This window comes from Stomoxys calcitrans, chromosome 2 (assembly GCF_963082655.1).
Source record: "Stomoxys calcitrans chromosome 2, idStoCalc2.1, whole genome shotgun sequence".
NCBI classification, from domain to species: Eukaryota; Metazoa; Arthropoda; class Insecta; order Diptera; family Muscidae; genus Stomoxys; species Stomoxys calcitrans.
In genome coordinates, this window is record NC_081553.1 from 208,438,174 (window position 1) to 208,456,581 (window position 18,408).

Consider the following 18,408-nt stretch of genomic DNA (forward strand, 5'->3'; position numbering starts at 1 on the left):
GTCTGGAGGCCGCCTCACATCCTTAAAACACCCACATTTGACATGTGGCGCGATAGGGACAATATATAGTTGAAATAAAAGGTTTTCCAGAGTATGTGCAACTTTTACAACAGCAAAATTTTACATGTCATAATACAAGAACATGTAGTGTGATAGAGCCTTTAATGACCAAGAGTATTAATCAAATCTCTCCGGCTTAACATAATTCTCATGGCTATTAAGCTCCACTTACTTTGAGTGAAAAATAAAACGACTAAAGTAATTACCTATTACTTTGTAAATATTTGGCACACGGCCTGCTTAACATAATTCTCATGGTCATTAAAGCTGCCATTAGACGATAAGACATGTCACTTTCTGTATTCATAAGACTTCTCTTATGTGCGTCGAATACGAATAGGGTGTACTCTAATTAGCATGTATTCTTATATATATTGTACTTTTTTATATCGATTTAATCGAAAAAGTTGCATATTTATTCCAAAATCCATTTGTCATATTAAATTTTTCGTTCGTATCACACGATGTGTACAACTTTCAAAGTTGCTGTTTTTGAATTTATAAATATACGACATGGCTTATCGTCTAATGACAGCTTAAGCTCCACTCAACTTTGAAAAAGAAACGACTAAAGTAAATACCAATTACTTTGTAACTATTTGGCACACTGCCTAATTGAAAAAACATAAAAAGTTCTCAATACACATAAAATGCTTTTTAAAAACTAACGGCCTTATTCACAAAACTTACTGTAGATTTGAAATAGGTTTAAAGACTTCATAAAGTTTTGTGTATAAGGCCGTAAGGACTTATCTGAAACTTCAAAATTTTAAAATTTCATATTCAAATAATTTTTCCTATATTAGTTATTATTTAGTTAAACATTTTTGCCTGTTCCCATAAAAAATTATCATTCTAAAATGTAGGGAACTTCATTCACATAACTCAACATTCTTGATTTTCCCCAATTAATTTCATTTGAGTCATTAACAATGCATGTATTTGAACTAATATGGGAATTTTTTCGTTTTCTTTCTTTTTTGATGGAATGTTAAATAAGTAGGCATTGAATTTAAGTTATATGCATGTTTTAAAGAATGTATGGCATAATTTTATATAAAACAAAAAACTATTTAAAGCTACAAAGCACTTTGTTTATTTAAAAACATATAAAACTTGCATGTAGCAAGATCTTCATTTAAAACCATAAAAAAACTAAATATTATATATAAGCATATAAGTTAATTGATTGATAATATCAAATTTAGAAACTACCGGAAGATTCAGGTTCTGACGACGATAGTCCCTTTGATGCATACCATAGTGAGGAAGAGAAATCAGTTAAGGCTGCTACTGCTGGTGGTGATGCACACAATAAAAATTCTAAGCAACGTCCACCTTTGGTGCCACAAAATACCCAAAGTTCTTCCAAAGAATAAACGAAAATTAAACAAACAAAAAAAATATGTTGTAGATTTAGTTTATTTTTATATTTTTGTGGTAGCTTTGAAAGAAACTAATGTTTTTGTTTGATTTTCACACACACAAAAAAATATACAAATTATAAAAAGGTATTTAGAATTGTTGTACGTTTTGTTTGTCTATTGTGTATTAGTGTGTCTATATATATATATATATATATATATGTGTATGTGAGTCTTATGTGCTAAATGTCAATAATTGGCAGTAATTTTCCCTTATGTTCTTTAAATTGGATAAACCAAATTAAATGCTGGTTTAGGTTTTGATTCAAGCCATTATGTTTGAGAAGAACTCAGAGTCTATACCCTGACAGCAATATTTGGTAGTTGTATGCAGAGAAAAAAAAACATTGAAATTTTTAACTCGTTCAAGGATTTACTTAATAAGGTTACGGCAAGCGATCAGCTGACATACATTTTTTTAATCTTCATTATTAAGCCTGTCAAATTTGTTATTGCTTATGGTTTTCTTGTTTCAATGTGCGTTTGTTCATATTCAAATTCAAATCGCATTCAATAAAATATTGAAATATTTCAAGCCGATTTTTAGAAAGACGTCAAATAAAAATAAAAAATAATTCGTGAACCTGCAATATGCTGCATTTTGTCAGAGAAAAAAATATAGACACATTTGTTAACATTCACAATCGGCAGATTTTGACAATGTAATGGTGTTCATGGGACCTATCCACATTTTGTTTTGGAAAGTGACACAACCTTATATTTATAAATCCTGGTTGATTGCTTTCCGCAATCTTATTTCTGCGAATCCCTGGGATATCTCTGTGGCCCGGCACCGAGAATTTTGAACAGTACAGCCATCTGGGGTTAGCATGTCCTGACATTCGTTATCATTCACAATCGGCATATTTTGTCAATCTAATGATGTTCATGGGACCTATCCACATTACGTTTTCAAAAGTGACACAACCTTATATAAGTGAATCCTGGTTGATTGCTTTCCGCAATCTTATTTGTGCGAATCCAGACAACTACCTGGGATATCTCTGTGACCCGCACCCAGATTTTTGAACAGTTCAGCCAACTTGGGTTAGCATTTCCTTCTGAATTAAAATCCCGGCGAGAACATCAAAAAAATTTGTTAGCGTTGGTTACCTCTCCTTGTTCTTACGTCACTTGTGAGTTAATTACCAAAATTTTGTTGACATTTGTTAACATTCACAATCGGCATATTTTGACAATTTAATGATGTTCATGGGACCTATCCACTTTACGTTTTCAAAAGTGACCTAACCTTATATTAGTGAGTCCTGGTTGATTGCTTTCCGCAATCTTTTTTGAACAGTTCAGCCATCTGGGATTAGTATGTCTTTTTGGGTTCAAATCCCGGCGAGAACACCAGAAATAATTTGTTAGCGTTGGTGATGACGTCACTTGTGAGTTAATTACCAAAATTTGGTTGACATTTGTTAACATTCACAATCAAATTCAAATCCCGGCGAGAACACCAGAAATAATTTGTTAGCGTTGGTGATGACGTCACTTGTGAGTTAATTACTAAAATTTGGTTGACATTTGTTAACATTCACAATTGGCATATTTTGACAATCTAATGATGTTCATGGGATTAGTGAATCCTGGTTGATTGCTTTCCGCAATCCTTTTTTTTGCAAATCCTGACAACTCCCTGGGATATATCTGTGGCCCGGCACCCAGAATTTTGCAAATTTCAGCCATCTGGGGTTAGCAGTTCCTTCTGAGTTAAAATCCCGGCGAGATTTGATGATGATGATATGAAAGAAGTATCTCCACTATTTCTTTATGTAATGGCCATTGACAAGTTTGCAATCTAGTTGAGAGATCAGCGAGATTAGAAAGCCGCTCTTGAATTCAGCCGCCCTTTAAATTTTGCCGATTATCTGAGAAGATATTTATGCCAATCGTTGTTATGACATATCTTCGCTATTCCACCAATTCTTTAATGCCAACAATCCCTTCTAACTATCACGGCAGTGGTGTCAGCAATTTGTGTCGTCACAATGTCCAGAAGCATTAAGTGCAGCATTAAATTCAATGCATCAGATGGTGTCGCCCTCAGAGCAGTTGTGATGCAGAAACAAGTCGTGCTTTGGAACCGCCTGAGTGTTGAGCAGTATGTGGATTTTTGAAGCGCCGTCCACTAGACCACAGCACCGTATAGCATCACAGGTATGACAACTACAATTTGCAACCATATAAGACAGTGGAAAGATGTGAGTGTGAGTATGATCAAGATTTTCAAGAAATAGAAAGAAATTCGAAATTCGGTAAAGGTCGATGGCTTTAGTAAAGGTATATCATTCTGCAGTGACTTATATGAATATCTTAAAACAAGCACATATAGCGTGCTTAGGACGTGTATTTAAAGTAGTCGAAACTTTTGAGCGCCCAAAGAAATCTTGACTCAGTCAATATTTCCTTAGCATTACCAGATGAACCCATGTAGAGGATGTCACTGATCCTCATTTGTTGCCACGTTTTTCGTTAGAAGTTTCTCAGGAAATGCGCATCCGCAAGGGGTTCTAATATTTCCTTGCTAGACGTTTTGTTTTCTGCCTTCCAAATACATCCTACCGAAAGAAGTGTACCTTGAAGTGTCGGATGTATCTTCTACGAAACTAAAGAATTTTATCCAGGATTTGTTCGAAACCTTTTTAGTTCGCTCTTCTATTTCCTTAAAAAAGCTTTACAGAAATCCCAATTCTGTCGTGCCCTTGAGGCTTTCGCATAATTTAATAGTGAGTTACGGATGTTCAGCCTAAGTCCAGCAAGTGTAGCATAGTGAAACAAGAATTGTTTATTTTTTTATTCTTTCTACGATCGACATTACGTGTGTAACACATCGAAATGTTGATCTGAGACCCAACATTTGAATACATATTCTTGATCATCTTGATATTCTAAGTCGATTTAGCCATGTTCGTCCGTCTGTCGAAAGCACGCTAACTTTAGAAGGAATAAAGCTAGGCGCTTGAAATTTTGCATGAATACTTCCTTTTAGTGTAGGTCGGTTGGGATTGTACCATACAAACCGAACCTGGATCTTGATTTCTTGGGGCGCTAGAGGGCGCAATTATTATCCGATTTGGCTGAAATTTAGCGTAAAGTGTTTTGTTCTGACTTCCAAGAGCTATGCCAGGTCTAAATCGGTTCATTGCCTGATATAGCTCCCATATAAACCAATTTCCTGATTATACTTCTGGAGCCTCTACAGGGCTCAATTCTTTTCCAATTTGTCTGAAATTTTGGATGAGGTGTTTTGTTATGACTACCAACAACTGTGGTAAGTATGGTCGAAATCTGTGCATAATCTGATAAAGCTCCCATATAAACTGATTTTGGATCTTGACTTCTTGAGGCGCTAAAGGGTGCAATTATTATTCGATTTGGCTGAAATTTTGCATGAAGTGTTTTGCATTGACTTCCGAGAGCTATGCCAAGTATGATATAAATCAGATTATAGCGTGATATAACTCCCATATAAACCGACCTCCGGATTATACTTCTTGAGCATCTTGAGGTCGCAATTCCTTTCCATTATGGTCCAAATGTAGCATGAGGTGTTTTATTTTGACTTCCAATAACTGTGCCAAGAATTGTCCAAATCGGTTCACGACCTAAAATAGCTGCTATATAAATCGATCTCGAATCTTGACTTTTTGAGCCTCTAGAGGACACAATTCTTATCCAATTTGGTTGAAATTTAGCACGAAGTGTTTTATTTTGAATTCCAAGAACTATGTCAAATATGGTCTAAATCGGTTCATAATCTGATATAGGCTCCAAAGGCATAGCAATTCTTATCTATTATCCTTTGTTTGCCTACAAATAGACATCGGGAAAATAACTTGACAAATGGGGTCTTAGTACGCCTATACTTGTTTCAAATATCATAATGAAACATTTACGCAATTATACGTAGTTTTAGTTTATGGACGAAGCTCTATTTCCTAATGGGTTTATAAACAACGGCGGCAGTAGCAATTTTAACTGAATTTTCGTTTTTAATTGAGAAATTTTCCCTGTATTTTGTTTTTCTCAAGACAACACTTAAATCAGCATTTATATTTACATATTTATTTGTTTATAAGAAGGTTTTCTTTTCCGTATATGTATGAACAAGCTAAATGAAATCTGTTACACCACCCCTTTTATGTATTATTGATGTATTTTTATTGTATAACTTTTGAAGAATGTTGTCATTGTTAAAGATTTAATGTCAATACTCGTATATACATGTTTTTATAAACAATAATATTTGGTTATGTGAATTGGAAAAAAAAAATAATAATCACCTCTTTTTGGTCTTTCTATCTTTTCTTTGTCATTTCTAGGTTGTGAGTTCGACAAATGGCGAATTAAATGCGGACGATCCCACTGCTGGTCACTCAAATACTCCCATAACGCAACAGCCTGAAGTTGAATTGGTCGACGAAACAAAGTGAGTGAAAATAAAACAAAACATTATTTTTCTACACACAAATATTTTAAAATAAACTCTCAAAGTGCTGAAAAGTGCTAAATGGCAAGAACTCAATAGTGTTCAAAGATAAATAGACGTTTGCCCGTTAGCTTGATTGTTTCCACATCTAAAGCTCAGTATTCTATTCAGCTTTTCAAGCGGCCAACTCCATATAAAAAAACAAACGTCGTCGAAACGTTGGCTAAAAATAGAGAGTTGGGACGTAAAGTCGACTTTTATCAAAATAGCAAAAGTCGATTTTTCGACTTGTTGTTGAAAAAGGTCGATTTTTCAACTTAATCACAGCCGACTTAACAAAAAATCGAATCTCGCCTTTTTGACAAAAATTTCCAAAATTGTCTATTTCCTTCAAGTCTTCGTAGACTTTTGCCATGAAGATATAATAATTTCTTTGTATTTTCATAAAGGGAAGTTATTAGGAAATGCGAAATTGGAGCATTTTTACATCAAAACCACCCCGCTATCTTGAAGCCAAAGTTTCTACATTTCCGCCTTTTTGTAATTAAATGAAGTTTGAAATGGTCTATATGACCTAGCCGACTTTCAACTAGTGTTACTCTGAATTTTAAAACCCAAGAACATCCCATTTTATTGCACATATGAGTAACGAACTTTTATTCTTTATCACTTCCTCTATAAAACCTCAAAAAACCGCATTAACATAGACCATTTTATAAAAATGAAATTAAACATGAAAACAGACCGCCTTTACCAAATCGGAGTCCTATCTATTCGAAATTCCATCTATACTAAATTCGGCTAAATTCGGCGCAAAAATCTCTATTTTTTAATTTACCCTTATATGGATGCTACTATAAAATATTATTCGATTTGTCCATGGTGTGACATTTTTAGACAAATTGCTCAATGCTAAATTTTAGACAAAATAGAACAAAAATGTGGGTTTCAGATCAAAAATAATGACAATTGTAGCTACTTTAGTATGAGACCAACACCTAAAGTTAGACCCATCTCGGGCATTAAATACTCCTTTTGGAGCTGAAGATTTCGAAATTGAAGTCCAGTCTTTACTGGTGCAATGAAAATATATAATCCTGTACAGCGCATTCTCGAACATAAGCGCTTAATGGATAGCAGCAACATAAAGCAAAACTTGTATCACTGTGCAGCTTTCTTTTCGACTTCAAAATCGATTATTCGACTTTTTATTCATTGAAAGTCGACTTCGACTTCTTTACACAAAAAGTTGACTAATCGATTAGTCGAAAGTCGACTTTGGAATCCCTAGCGAAAAAGTATTACTCTGTTTATTGTGAGGTAAATGGCAAAAAAATTAAAGTGGCAACACTTGAAACCATTGCCGGCATCATTTTTGTATAATTTGTTGGTTTCAATGGTTCGTTTTGCTTTATATATATGCGTAAAAAAATTAAATAGAGAAAACAATAAGTGCAAGTAATAAAAACGTGTTTTGATATGGAAACAAAAACATTTAATTGACGTCCAATTCCGCTCGCGGAACAATTAAAAATTTCCGCGCTATTCCCAAAGCAGAATAGAATACCAACTCTAGATGTGATCATTAGACGATAAATATAAATGCGGCATAAATGTGACTCTGGAAGTTGTCATATGCACGAAACATTTAAAGCCGCTATTACACGATCGGACATGTCATATTTAATTTCTCATATGTATTTTTAAATCTAGCAGTTACTCTGTTGTTTTTATTAATAAACTAGCTGAACCGAGACCGCTCTGCTGCGCCTTCTTTTACTTTATATGGAACAAAATTATCCTTTGAATATTTATATTCGACAATTTAAAAGCTTTAATTGAAATACCATGCTACGAAAATAGTATATCGCTTGACTAACAGTATAACAATAAAAATGCCTTTATGGGATTTAGATATTTATTGCTTTATGAATTCGCTCGGAGGGTTTAGGGTCATTTAAGTGTGGATGTTAGATGTATTTCATTCTTAAAAGACTTTATTTTAGCCCGATATTTTCATGATGTCCGATATAGTGGTGTTTTAAGGGGTGGAGTGGTCCTCCATACACTTGCCCCAAAATAGGTTATCAACTTTGTTTTCTAATCACAAATACTTTTCATTTGAGCCCCATATTTCCATAGGCGCCAAACATGTCCGGTTTGGCGGGTGTTTTGGGGGATGGGGCGGTCACTCTTATTTGAGTAAATACGTCCTATTTGGGGTGGTGTGGTCCCATAGACACTTTTTCTTAAATATTGATATCAGATTCGTGTTTTACTCCTAAAGACCTTTCATTTGTGAAATCGGGTAATAAATGCGCCTGCTATAGGCTTAAGACCCCAAATCACCAGATCGGTCTATATGGCAGCTAAATCAAAATATATTTCGATGTGGCCAGTTCAAGAATTTAACCTGCGTATAGAAGAAATACGAGTCTGCGCAAAATTTCAACTCATTACCTCAATTTTTAAAGACTGTAGCGTGATTACAACTGACGGACAGCCGGACATAAACACGGACATCGGTATCGTCGCCTTAGAATTTTACAACAATCCGAAATATATATACTTTGTAGGGTCGGAAATGAATATTTCGATGTGTTACAAATGAAATGACTATACCCCTATCCTATGGTGGTGGTAAAAAAAAGAATCGCAGGCCGTCGGAGTGTCTACGTATTTGCATCATACGGACAGCAGCAGAGTTATTGCAAATTAACTTTGATATAAATTCAGTAGGCGAGCTCTTACGAAAAAATATTGGGTAATTTATTTACACATTTTCTTGCTGCGGAACTGCCAAAACACTATTACCGGCATCAATTGACAAAAGTTGACATATATAAATCAAATTTTGTTTTTGGTTGCGTTTTCAGACAATCACTCAACAGAACGTTGGTTGCTTTCCATACCATGTTTATATATCCTGCCACCGTGAATAGGTTAGGTTAGGTTGAAAAGAGGGTGCAGATATAGCCAGTAATCGGCTTGTTGTGCGCTCTAACCGAATAACATCACTAATTTTGTCCATTGCGAATTATACTACTTGAAAAACCCCTAGTGTTTCTCTTCCTATCTACAATTATTATCCGACTTAATTGACAATGGAATATAACCGGTTTTATCTCTCGAGCATCATTATTCAATTCGTCTGAATTTAAGCCCTATTTAGTTGTTTTATAATATATAATCATTACTTTAAAAATGCTCTCAATTTGTTTTTTTTTTACAGATGTTGTTGTTTCTTTAAACGAAAGAAGAAGAAATCATCACGTCAAAAATGACTAGATGGTGTCCAATGTAGTCCAGAACGCGAAGCAGTCACTTTGCTGCGCGCCACTTCACATTCAAATTCAAGGGATAGCGTTTTAAATAATCCAAGTCAGGATTATATACAACAGGCAACGTCACAACATACGTTGCGTTATCCTCCATCCGCGTCAATGTTGACGCCTACACCAACTACTAATACACCGACACTTCCGTTGTAATTTAAAAACATTTAAAGTTAAACAAACAAAAAGAAAAACATTAAAAAATCCATAAAAAAATAAAAATTATATTATATACATTATTAATTTAGCATTATTATTATGATTTATTATTAAAAAAAAGAACAAGAAAGAAAAAAAAAAAACAGAAAAAGAAAGAAACAGAAGGAGAGGAAACACATTAAAAACAAAATATTTTTTATTTTAATTTTTTTTTTTATTTACCAATTTATATTTTTTGCGTTATTATTATAAATTATTATAATTCTATTATAAATTTAATTAAACAAAAGATAAAAAGATTGATAACATGATGATATAAAAAAATAATGATAATGATTATGATGATGATAATGATCAAAACAGAAAGTGGATTAAAGAAATCACACAACCTATAATTTAACATCCGCCTTTGATCGGGCGCCACAGAGTTTAAGTTGTATACAAAAACAAAAGGAAAACAAAAAATATAAAGAAAATCTATTTAAAAAAATAACAAAACAAAAGTAATCAAAAACTATTTTCATTCATTCACTCACTCACTGACAAAGATAATGATTATGATTATGATGATGATGTTGATTATTTTCTTTCCAGTTTCTAGCCTATGTTTGAATTCTTGCATAATTTATTTTCTGTGAAAATATTTAAAGATATTCATTCAGATCATGTGTTAAAACAACTTTGGTGCTGTTTTATTTTCTCCATAAATTCTCTTAACAAAGGCTGCGCATTTTTTGTTTTTTTTTTTTTTTTTTGCAAATTTGATTTGATTGATTTAAAAGCGGCACGATACGCTCTTCCCCATATATTATTTTACTCCTAAATTACGAATCGGACATACAATCGATTTTCTTCCTTCTTACTAGCTAAATTATTTTTTTCTTTTGGTTGTTAAATTTGTTTTTCCTCTTTTTTTGTTTATTTTTGAAAAAATCTGTTTGTTTTATTTTTCCAAAATTTCGACTATGGACTAGACAGACATTTGACAAAGATTCGTAATTGAAGGCCTTAAGTCAAACATATTGCATCATTTATGAAATATTAAATCTAATCGATCTTGTAGGTACACCTAGGTATTTCAAAATAATTCTTTGAAACATTTTAAGATGTTGAAAGATCAAATTAAATTTCTTTTGTACAGTAATTTATAATATTTGAAAATAAATAAGTTAGACATCATATGCAATTCATACAGTATTGGTCATTTACTTAACACACATCTTGGAATAAATAAATTTCTAAATTTTAAGAAAAATATCAGTTAAACACAAAGTTCATAACGATTTGCCTATTTACCAGGAATTGTCATTTATATGAGTGTTCATTGTTTTACCGTTGTTTTTTCAACCCTTAATGAAATTACCTTGAGCGTCGCAGCTCTTATTGTCAGATGGTACTCGATGTACAATACAATAAAACCATCTGGTAACAATAATACTTTTATAAGGCGTTCATAACAACTATTTCGAAGTAAAAAAGAAAACCCACCAAAATCGTTAGCTAAATTTATGCCGTGTTTAGATCAGATCTAGCAATTGTATAACATGCATGTAGGGAGATGTTGTTGTTAGTTAAGTAGGAAGGTATGGGAGATAATTATCACGTAAACGGATAATTATCATATAGGTTGAGTACCTTATTCCTACTCCTGACTCTCACATATTACATTGACTGGGCAGAGAATTTGTAAAAGCTGTCAAATGAGTAATAGGTTGGTGCCATTACTGCGTCATCAACGTTCACATTCGTACTTTCGTTATCCATATAGTTAAAAAGTGTTACTGAAGATTTGGTGGCCCCATACCCAAAATAGGTATGTTAGGCATTCAACCTAGCGATGTAAGGGCATGATGTCATGATCGGACAATTGCCGAATATTAAAGAAGAAATCATCCCCAAACGACTCGGCATGTAGTTCCAAGTTTCGTTCTAAACTGGATGGATGTGCTAACGATATAACGTTCTATGGCTCCACTTGTTCAAATTGAGACGCAAAAGCCTAATGAACATTCCATTACGGAACAGCGAGGATACTTCTCTCATATGAATGAGTGCTGACCGATACAAGTATAAAGCTCAAGATGATAGAGGATAAGAGAGACCACACAAAGGAGCTTCTTGTACTACTCAACAGGGCTTGGACTTCTTATCCTTAAATATCAATACGGTGGGTACCTAATTCAACGTTTCATTCTCAGTTGAAGAGACATGCTGAAGATGTCCTTAAAGACAACCTATTGAAAGCTTTCGATATGCGTCAGTCGTCCAATAGCTCTGCTTGTCCTGATTGAGGCGTAAGGGCCTGTTTGACACAATCTCAATGCTTTGAAAAGTAAAGAGATGGAATAAAAGAAAAGAAGAGGCCATAAAGGTCTTAAGGAAAATCTTTGTTCTACGGTTATTGTTTTAGCAGTGTGTTGTAAGAATACCATCAGGTCAATGCGGTACGTACAACCGGCTGCCATACTAAACAGGGCTTTCAATACGACTTGGTTCACATTTCAACGTATCGTTTAAGGCTGGAGAAACATGCTGACGATGTCCTCAAAGAGCATCAGGTGGTGCATAAGTAGTGGTTAAGCCTTGTCATATAGAGTATTATAGGGTTTCAGTATTTAAACAAGAGTCTGTGCCGCCCGTCTGCTCTCTGAGCCATACACTGGATAGCGCTGATTATCCGCGATTGCAATTGCAGTTACTGCGTATATGGAGCATTTTATTATCCGCAATCAATAGACGCGTTCTCAGCTGAGCTTCTCGTGATGACGAGGAACACTACATAAATAGGGGCTCAAAGTACCAACCCGTGTGGTGCTCATAGTCATCCCATACAACAAATTGCAGTCTAAAGGCAAAATTTAACTGTTGACGTACTGTCACTATCAATGTGGCAGACGATGGAAGATATTTTCGAATTAATTGCAGTGCAGTAAGGAAGGCATTCGACCTATAGGAAATCGTTGTTTCACTCAATGAGACAAGTTGTTTCTCTCAAGGGCAGGTCACTAGAAAGCTCGGTTGCTATCCGCTTCACTCGGAGACCCAGGGTCTATTGTGTTCGTTTAGAAGAAGGCAGAAAAGAAAAAGAAGACGAAGAAATGCAGATACAACATAGAAAAGTGCAAAACAGTATAAGCCATAGAAGGAAGAATAAGGAGGTAACCAACGCACAAAACAGAAAAGTAAGTAATGAGGCGGACCAAGGAGAAACTCACCGGTGAAAGTAATGTTAAGTCGGCCAATTTAGGCCTCTGCCGAACTTCAGAATGATGAAAGGATGGAGTGCGCTATAGAAAGAAATGTGTACCCATTTTCTGCGTCCTCTCTCAACTGCAAGGCAGTGTGACAAAAAATGCTTAACCCTCGCCAAAATCTGCTTTCTGTAACACATCCTACAGAAGTCCCTCTCTACTTGTGTCATAAATCCGATAATCCTTAATGGACCGCCTGACACAATTACCCATGGTTCAAAGAAAACGGGTTACCACAGAGGTCAGTGGTCTCTGCGCCCCTTTTTTTGTAAGATATCCAGCTTGTCAAAAAAGGACTCTCCTTTATCCACTGCGTAGCATATAGCTTGGCGACCCGACGCATCGCCATCTCCCAACAAATGTCCATAGTTCCAGGAACACCAGGTTCCCTACTGGCTCAGTCTAAGGGTGGTCTTTCTTGGCGCACAACCAACACAAAAATGCAAAGGCTTACAATAGAAATGACATTCAGCGGCTCCCCCGTGACAATTCTCCTTGCATAAGAGATCAGCATCACCCCGACACCCTCTACCCTCTCGATTACCCTGAGAAAGACAGCTGCTCAAATCCTGTTGAGAAACATTCGAGCCATTGCAGTAAACATATAGTACATCGTCACCGTTAATCGAATGACCCATTCCTCGACATTCCTTCTGCAGCTCAGTTTCTGGAAAATAGAATACTAGATTTCCCCTTAGTCCCAACTCATACAAGTAAATTTTACTTGTCGCAGATAGATAGAGAAAATGGAAATCAATGCCTTTATCTATTTTTCCTTAGAAATTAGGAATTTCCGTAAATAACATTGCCTAGGTTGAATTCGTTTAAATGTTCTTATCAGCCAATTTTAATTTATCGCTTGACAATGAGGTTTATCTAGGAAAAAAAAATCATACATATACTGGATAGCTATACATAATATCGGAGCTATCTTTTATCTTAAAAAAATGTGATACATATTTTATATAATTCTAGAGTGTGCTATTTATATGACCAATACTGTTAAACTCTATTAAACGTTCGCTTTATAGTCAGTCATTCATTCACAGTCTTTGAATGTCACGGACCCAAATTATATATGAAAATTTTCGCTTACGACTTAAAATATTTTGTTTTTTAATTGTGTAAAATTAAAATTACTTTTATAGTAGATACATATTAAAAAGAAAATCTTAAAACAAAGGTTGGTTGCCAATCTTCAAGTGATCCATAATTGTGTTTTGATTTTAGTTAATGAACGCTTTTTCGATTATTTAAATAAATTTTAACGCTTAATCACCCACGCCCCATCTCTTTACTCACAACACTATTTACATTTTTTTTTTGTTTGTTTTGTATAAAAAAAATATTTTTAAGTTCTTATTTTTTTTTTGTTGCTAGAAATTTTTTTGGCAATTAAAGTGTGTCCTATTAAGTTATAATGAAAACAATTTTTTAATTTATGCAGAAATAAAACGGAAACAAACAAACACAACAAGTTATATAAATGTAAGCAACATCAAAAAAATGCTCCTTCTTTCAAATTACAACTACAACAAACAAACAACAACAAACAAACAACAACAAACAAAAAAAACACATAAACCCAGATAAACAAAAAACAAGAAACAAAACAAAATCGTTAGTTTACATTAAATAATAAAGAAAATTCTCTAAAACAAATCCCCCATTAAAAATATAACAAAAAAAAAATAAAAATCAACAAAAGCTATTGTAAATTTGAAGCAATTTTTTATTATTATTTATAAAATAAAAATAAATTTAAAAAATCATGATATATAAACAAACCTATGTATTTAATATGGACTATATATACATAACTCTGCTACAGAAAATAAAAAAACAAATGATAAAATTAAAAAAAATCAGAACAAAACCTACAACTCCGAATGATGATATGCAGATAGAAGACACTTGAAACGCAGACATAAAAGAATCTAATCTATTTGCAAAAAGAAAAAAAAAACATTTAATCAAATTAAATTTCAATTGATGATAAATATAAAGATGATGGTCTACTTTACAGTGTAATTATTGTTTAATTTCATTGTTGTTGCTGATTTTGGTTTTTTTCTGTTCGACACAGGTTTTCTTTACAAAATGTAAATCAACAAGAGGGAAGGTTTTGATTTTACTAAAAATCTTAATGCCAAACGTTTCTTTAAAAACAGTTGCGAGTGTATTTTGTAAGGTTTCTCGAAATAAAACGTACAGGTTATCTGACACGAAGTGTTACCAAGTACCCATACATATCTGACGGACTAGAAATGACAGCTACATGATATTTGTTTTATTGACAGATCATTATATTGTTTACAAGTAACCAAACGCAGTTGCTACCAAGATATATTCATTTACAGGTAGTGGCAGTTGCCCAACAACAAAATATTGAGTGCATTATCTGTCAAAATCAGTGATTAATGCAACATTGATTTTGTGTATGTTACTAGTTCGCGCCATTTTTCGTTGTTTGTGTGTGTTATGGTTCTTAACTATAATACACACACACAACCAAAACTCGTTGACAGATGGTGCACATTGCGAGAAAAAATTGTACTCAGCTGTTTACGGTACACTACCTGGTAATTATGTCATGGTTGCTACTGAGTTTTAATGAAAGTTATTCGCTATATAGTTCAAGCGTAATGGAGTGCGTTATATTTGGCTGGAAACCCACAACCGGATATTTGGGTGTGTTCTGTGTTTCACCTCACTTGCACTTTTCGAAAACTTTTCACTTTCCCGCTGCCAAAATTACCTGTTCTGTGATAGCGGGGAAAATCATTATTTTTCTTCCAAAGCCATATTATTTGCAGACTGTTATGTATGTAAACAAACATTGCTTTTAACCGCGGCAGTAAGTTTAAAAAAAAAATATATATGATTTCCAGTTTAAATACTAAACTAAACAAAAATCAACAAAGATATTTGTGCTGTTTTGTTAAAATTGATTTAATTTGACATAAAATTGACGTTATTGTAAAAATATAGCTGAAACAAATAATAAACATACCAACAATTGGTAAAATAAGTGTTTATTTGTTTTACATATGTTTTTTCATCGTAAATTAAATCAATTGTGTTTGGTTTCACATTTTTCAGGAGAGAAAAGGGCCACGAAACAACTCGAAGTGTAAAATTTTCGTGAGTGAGTTTCAGAACACACCCGATTGTTGACGAACTCAAACACCGAAATGTTGGTGTATCAAATAGATTATTATAAATTTACTAGTAGCGTTGCCAAACGCCATGGCGATGTGACAAAAAACCCAACAACATCCGAAATGGTTTGAAGGCTCGTTATCTACGAAATCCACGCCGTAGTGGCAAGCAAATGGCTAAAGATCTGAAAATGACCTATGAAAGCATGCAGCATTTATTGAAAAACGAACTCAAGATAAAGCCTTACAAGCTCCAAAAGGCACAACGAATATAGTCAAGGCAAAAAATGGTCATATCGAGCTAAAATAAATCTGGATTCACTAATAGAAGGCCAACACTTGCGAAAACATAAAGTGGATAGGCCCCATGAACATCATTAAGATTGTCAAAATCTGCCTATTGTGAATGTTAACAAATGTCATAGTTTCTGATTTCTGCAAAGCGAGCAGAATGATCTCGCTACTGAAACCTGACTAGGATTTTTACGACAAATTGTGAGAGTATTTGAACGTAGGTGAACGAGTAAAATTGTTCGAAAATGTTTATTTTGACACTTGCCCAACAACATCAACGATACAACCCTGTGGGGTTGGGGGTAGAAATTCCCACTCACCTATCAAACTTTTGTACACTGTCAAATTGAAATTCCAATTTTTATTTGATTTGCCACAAGATTTGTGATTACAAACGTATAAATTATAAATTAAAACAATAATTCCCATATTCACAAAACTTCTTGTAGCTTTAAAGTAGGTTTATTTGACATTTCTATAAAGGAAATCTGTACTGTTTTTGCTCATGAGCATAAAACGATTACTGGTCGTATTTAACATTTTGAGCAATACTTACGAGCGCTCACATTGACCGAACTGAATAGAAGACACACACACACACAGCCACCGTTCAAGGTTGAGAGCTGAAATTAATTTGTGTGCCTTGTAATAGCTTGGGTAGAGAAAAATGGAAATAATTCTGTTACTTTTGAACAAACGGAGACAGACAGCACGTACGTCACTGATAAAAGCAATTCTCATCCAAAAATAAAAAAGCAAGTGCAAAAAACAACAAGCTGTGTTTTATTTTAGTACTGGACAATCCTGGACAATGAAGTTCTGGATAAATTACCTGTAAATGCACATTTGCCCATGAACATTCCACTGGAGAACAGGGGCAAAGTTCTCACATATCAATGATTCAAGTTAAAGCTCAATGACAAGGGGCCTCCGAGTCCGAACGGCGTGCCGCAGAACGACACCTCTCTGGAGAGAAGTTTTACATGGCATAGTACCTCACAAATGTTGCCAACATTACGAGGGCAAAACCACCGTTGACAATTTTTTCTGATCGATACGCCGAGCATATTTGGCCATCTCACAGGTAAATAAAGCAAATGGTTATTTTTAAAAAAAGTTATTACTACTAACAAAATAAATAAAAACGTTTTAAACAATATGTAATTGTTTTTTTTAACGATATGTTACTGTTTTTGCACTATAGATTTTTTTATGTGAAAGAGGACACAAAATATGTAGCACAGCCAACGGTGCTCGTTTGATGTTTGTTTTGCGGGCACGCACAACGAGAACAACAGCCAAAGTACAACTGGATGAAGTCAGAACCTTTTTCTTGAAAAAATATCCTGCTGCCTAAAATGAAATTGATAAGGATACAACTTTTGATTTGGTCATGTTTGTAGATAATTTGCTTTGCCGAATTTGGCTTAAGCTAATTTTTAATTTTTGTCCAATTTAAGGGACCATAAATGTGAATATATTATAATTTATGTTTTTTTTTATGATATAAATACTTTGATGTCCTATTTTTAGCCTAATTTCTTAAAAATAGAAGAAAATTTGTTATTTACGATAGTTAAATTCTTGCTGGCAAAAACTCGCACATTTCTATTCGAAGTTTCGAATATAATTAATCGATAACGGACGTAATAATTCAAAAAATGCGAAACTCGATCGTTATAAGTCGATTGCGGATGAGAGAATTTGGAATTTGTAGAACATTTGACGTCAGGGTTGCCATTATATGTTTTTCACAAATTAGTGTGGCCACCCGAAGAAATCTTCTGTTGTAAATGGCAAAATAAAATTAAAACCAGGGGCCGAATTATCTCATACGTGAACGAGTAAAACCGTTCGAAATCTCTCTATTGTGAATTATACATTTCTTTATCGAAAGGGAATTCTTGATAATGAAGAACGCAAATGTTTAAATCGATCATGATTATAATAAATTTAACATTAAAATATGTATAAAAATGGAATAAAAGGCTCTAAAAACAAGATGAACTTTCATTCGATTCGAAAGCGTTCTCGATCACGTATGCGGTAATTCGGCCCCAGTTATTTATAAAATTGCGTTCACAAATCTTAGTAAATTTTATTTGATTTCTATGCCCACACAGGTTTGGAAATTGTATTTATAAATTTTACAAATATTTTTACTTTTTTCTTCGTTTTGTTTTGATGTAGCGTTGCCACGTCATAGCAAACGAACCGACTTAAACTGGAAACTTTTTTGCGTTTTTTTTTTGCTCTTCAGGGCTTGTCTATCCTGTACAAAAATAA

At 34.0% G+C, this 18,408-nt stretch overlaps 1 protein-coding gene across 20 annotated transcripts in view; it reads left to right on the forward strand.

The window, feature by feature from the left end:
* The window catches only part of LOC106083592 (casein kinase I), a 77,026-nt gene extending 62,328 nt beyond the window's left edge, over window positions 1-14,698 (forward strand). For 18 of the 20 annotated variants that reach the window (XM_013246711.2, XM_013246716.2, XM_013246720.2 and 15 more), the window contains 2 exons: window positions 5,816-5,922; window positions 9,155-14,698. In XM_013246711.2, coding sequence (XP_013102165.1) covers window positions 5,816-5,922; window positions 9,155-9,206 — 159 coding nt within the window. In that variant the 3' untranslated portion in view covers window positions 9,207-14,698. Of the gene's footprint in view, window positions 1-1,268; window positions 1,572-5,815; window positions 5,923-9,154 lie in introns of those variants that run through there. The other 2 variants (XR_001220686.2, XR_001220687.2) reach the window with 1 other exon arrangement.
* Window positions 14,699-18,408: the final 3,710 nt, after the last annotated feature.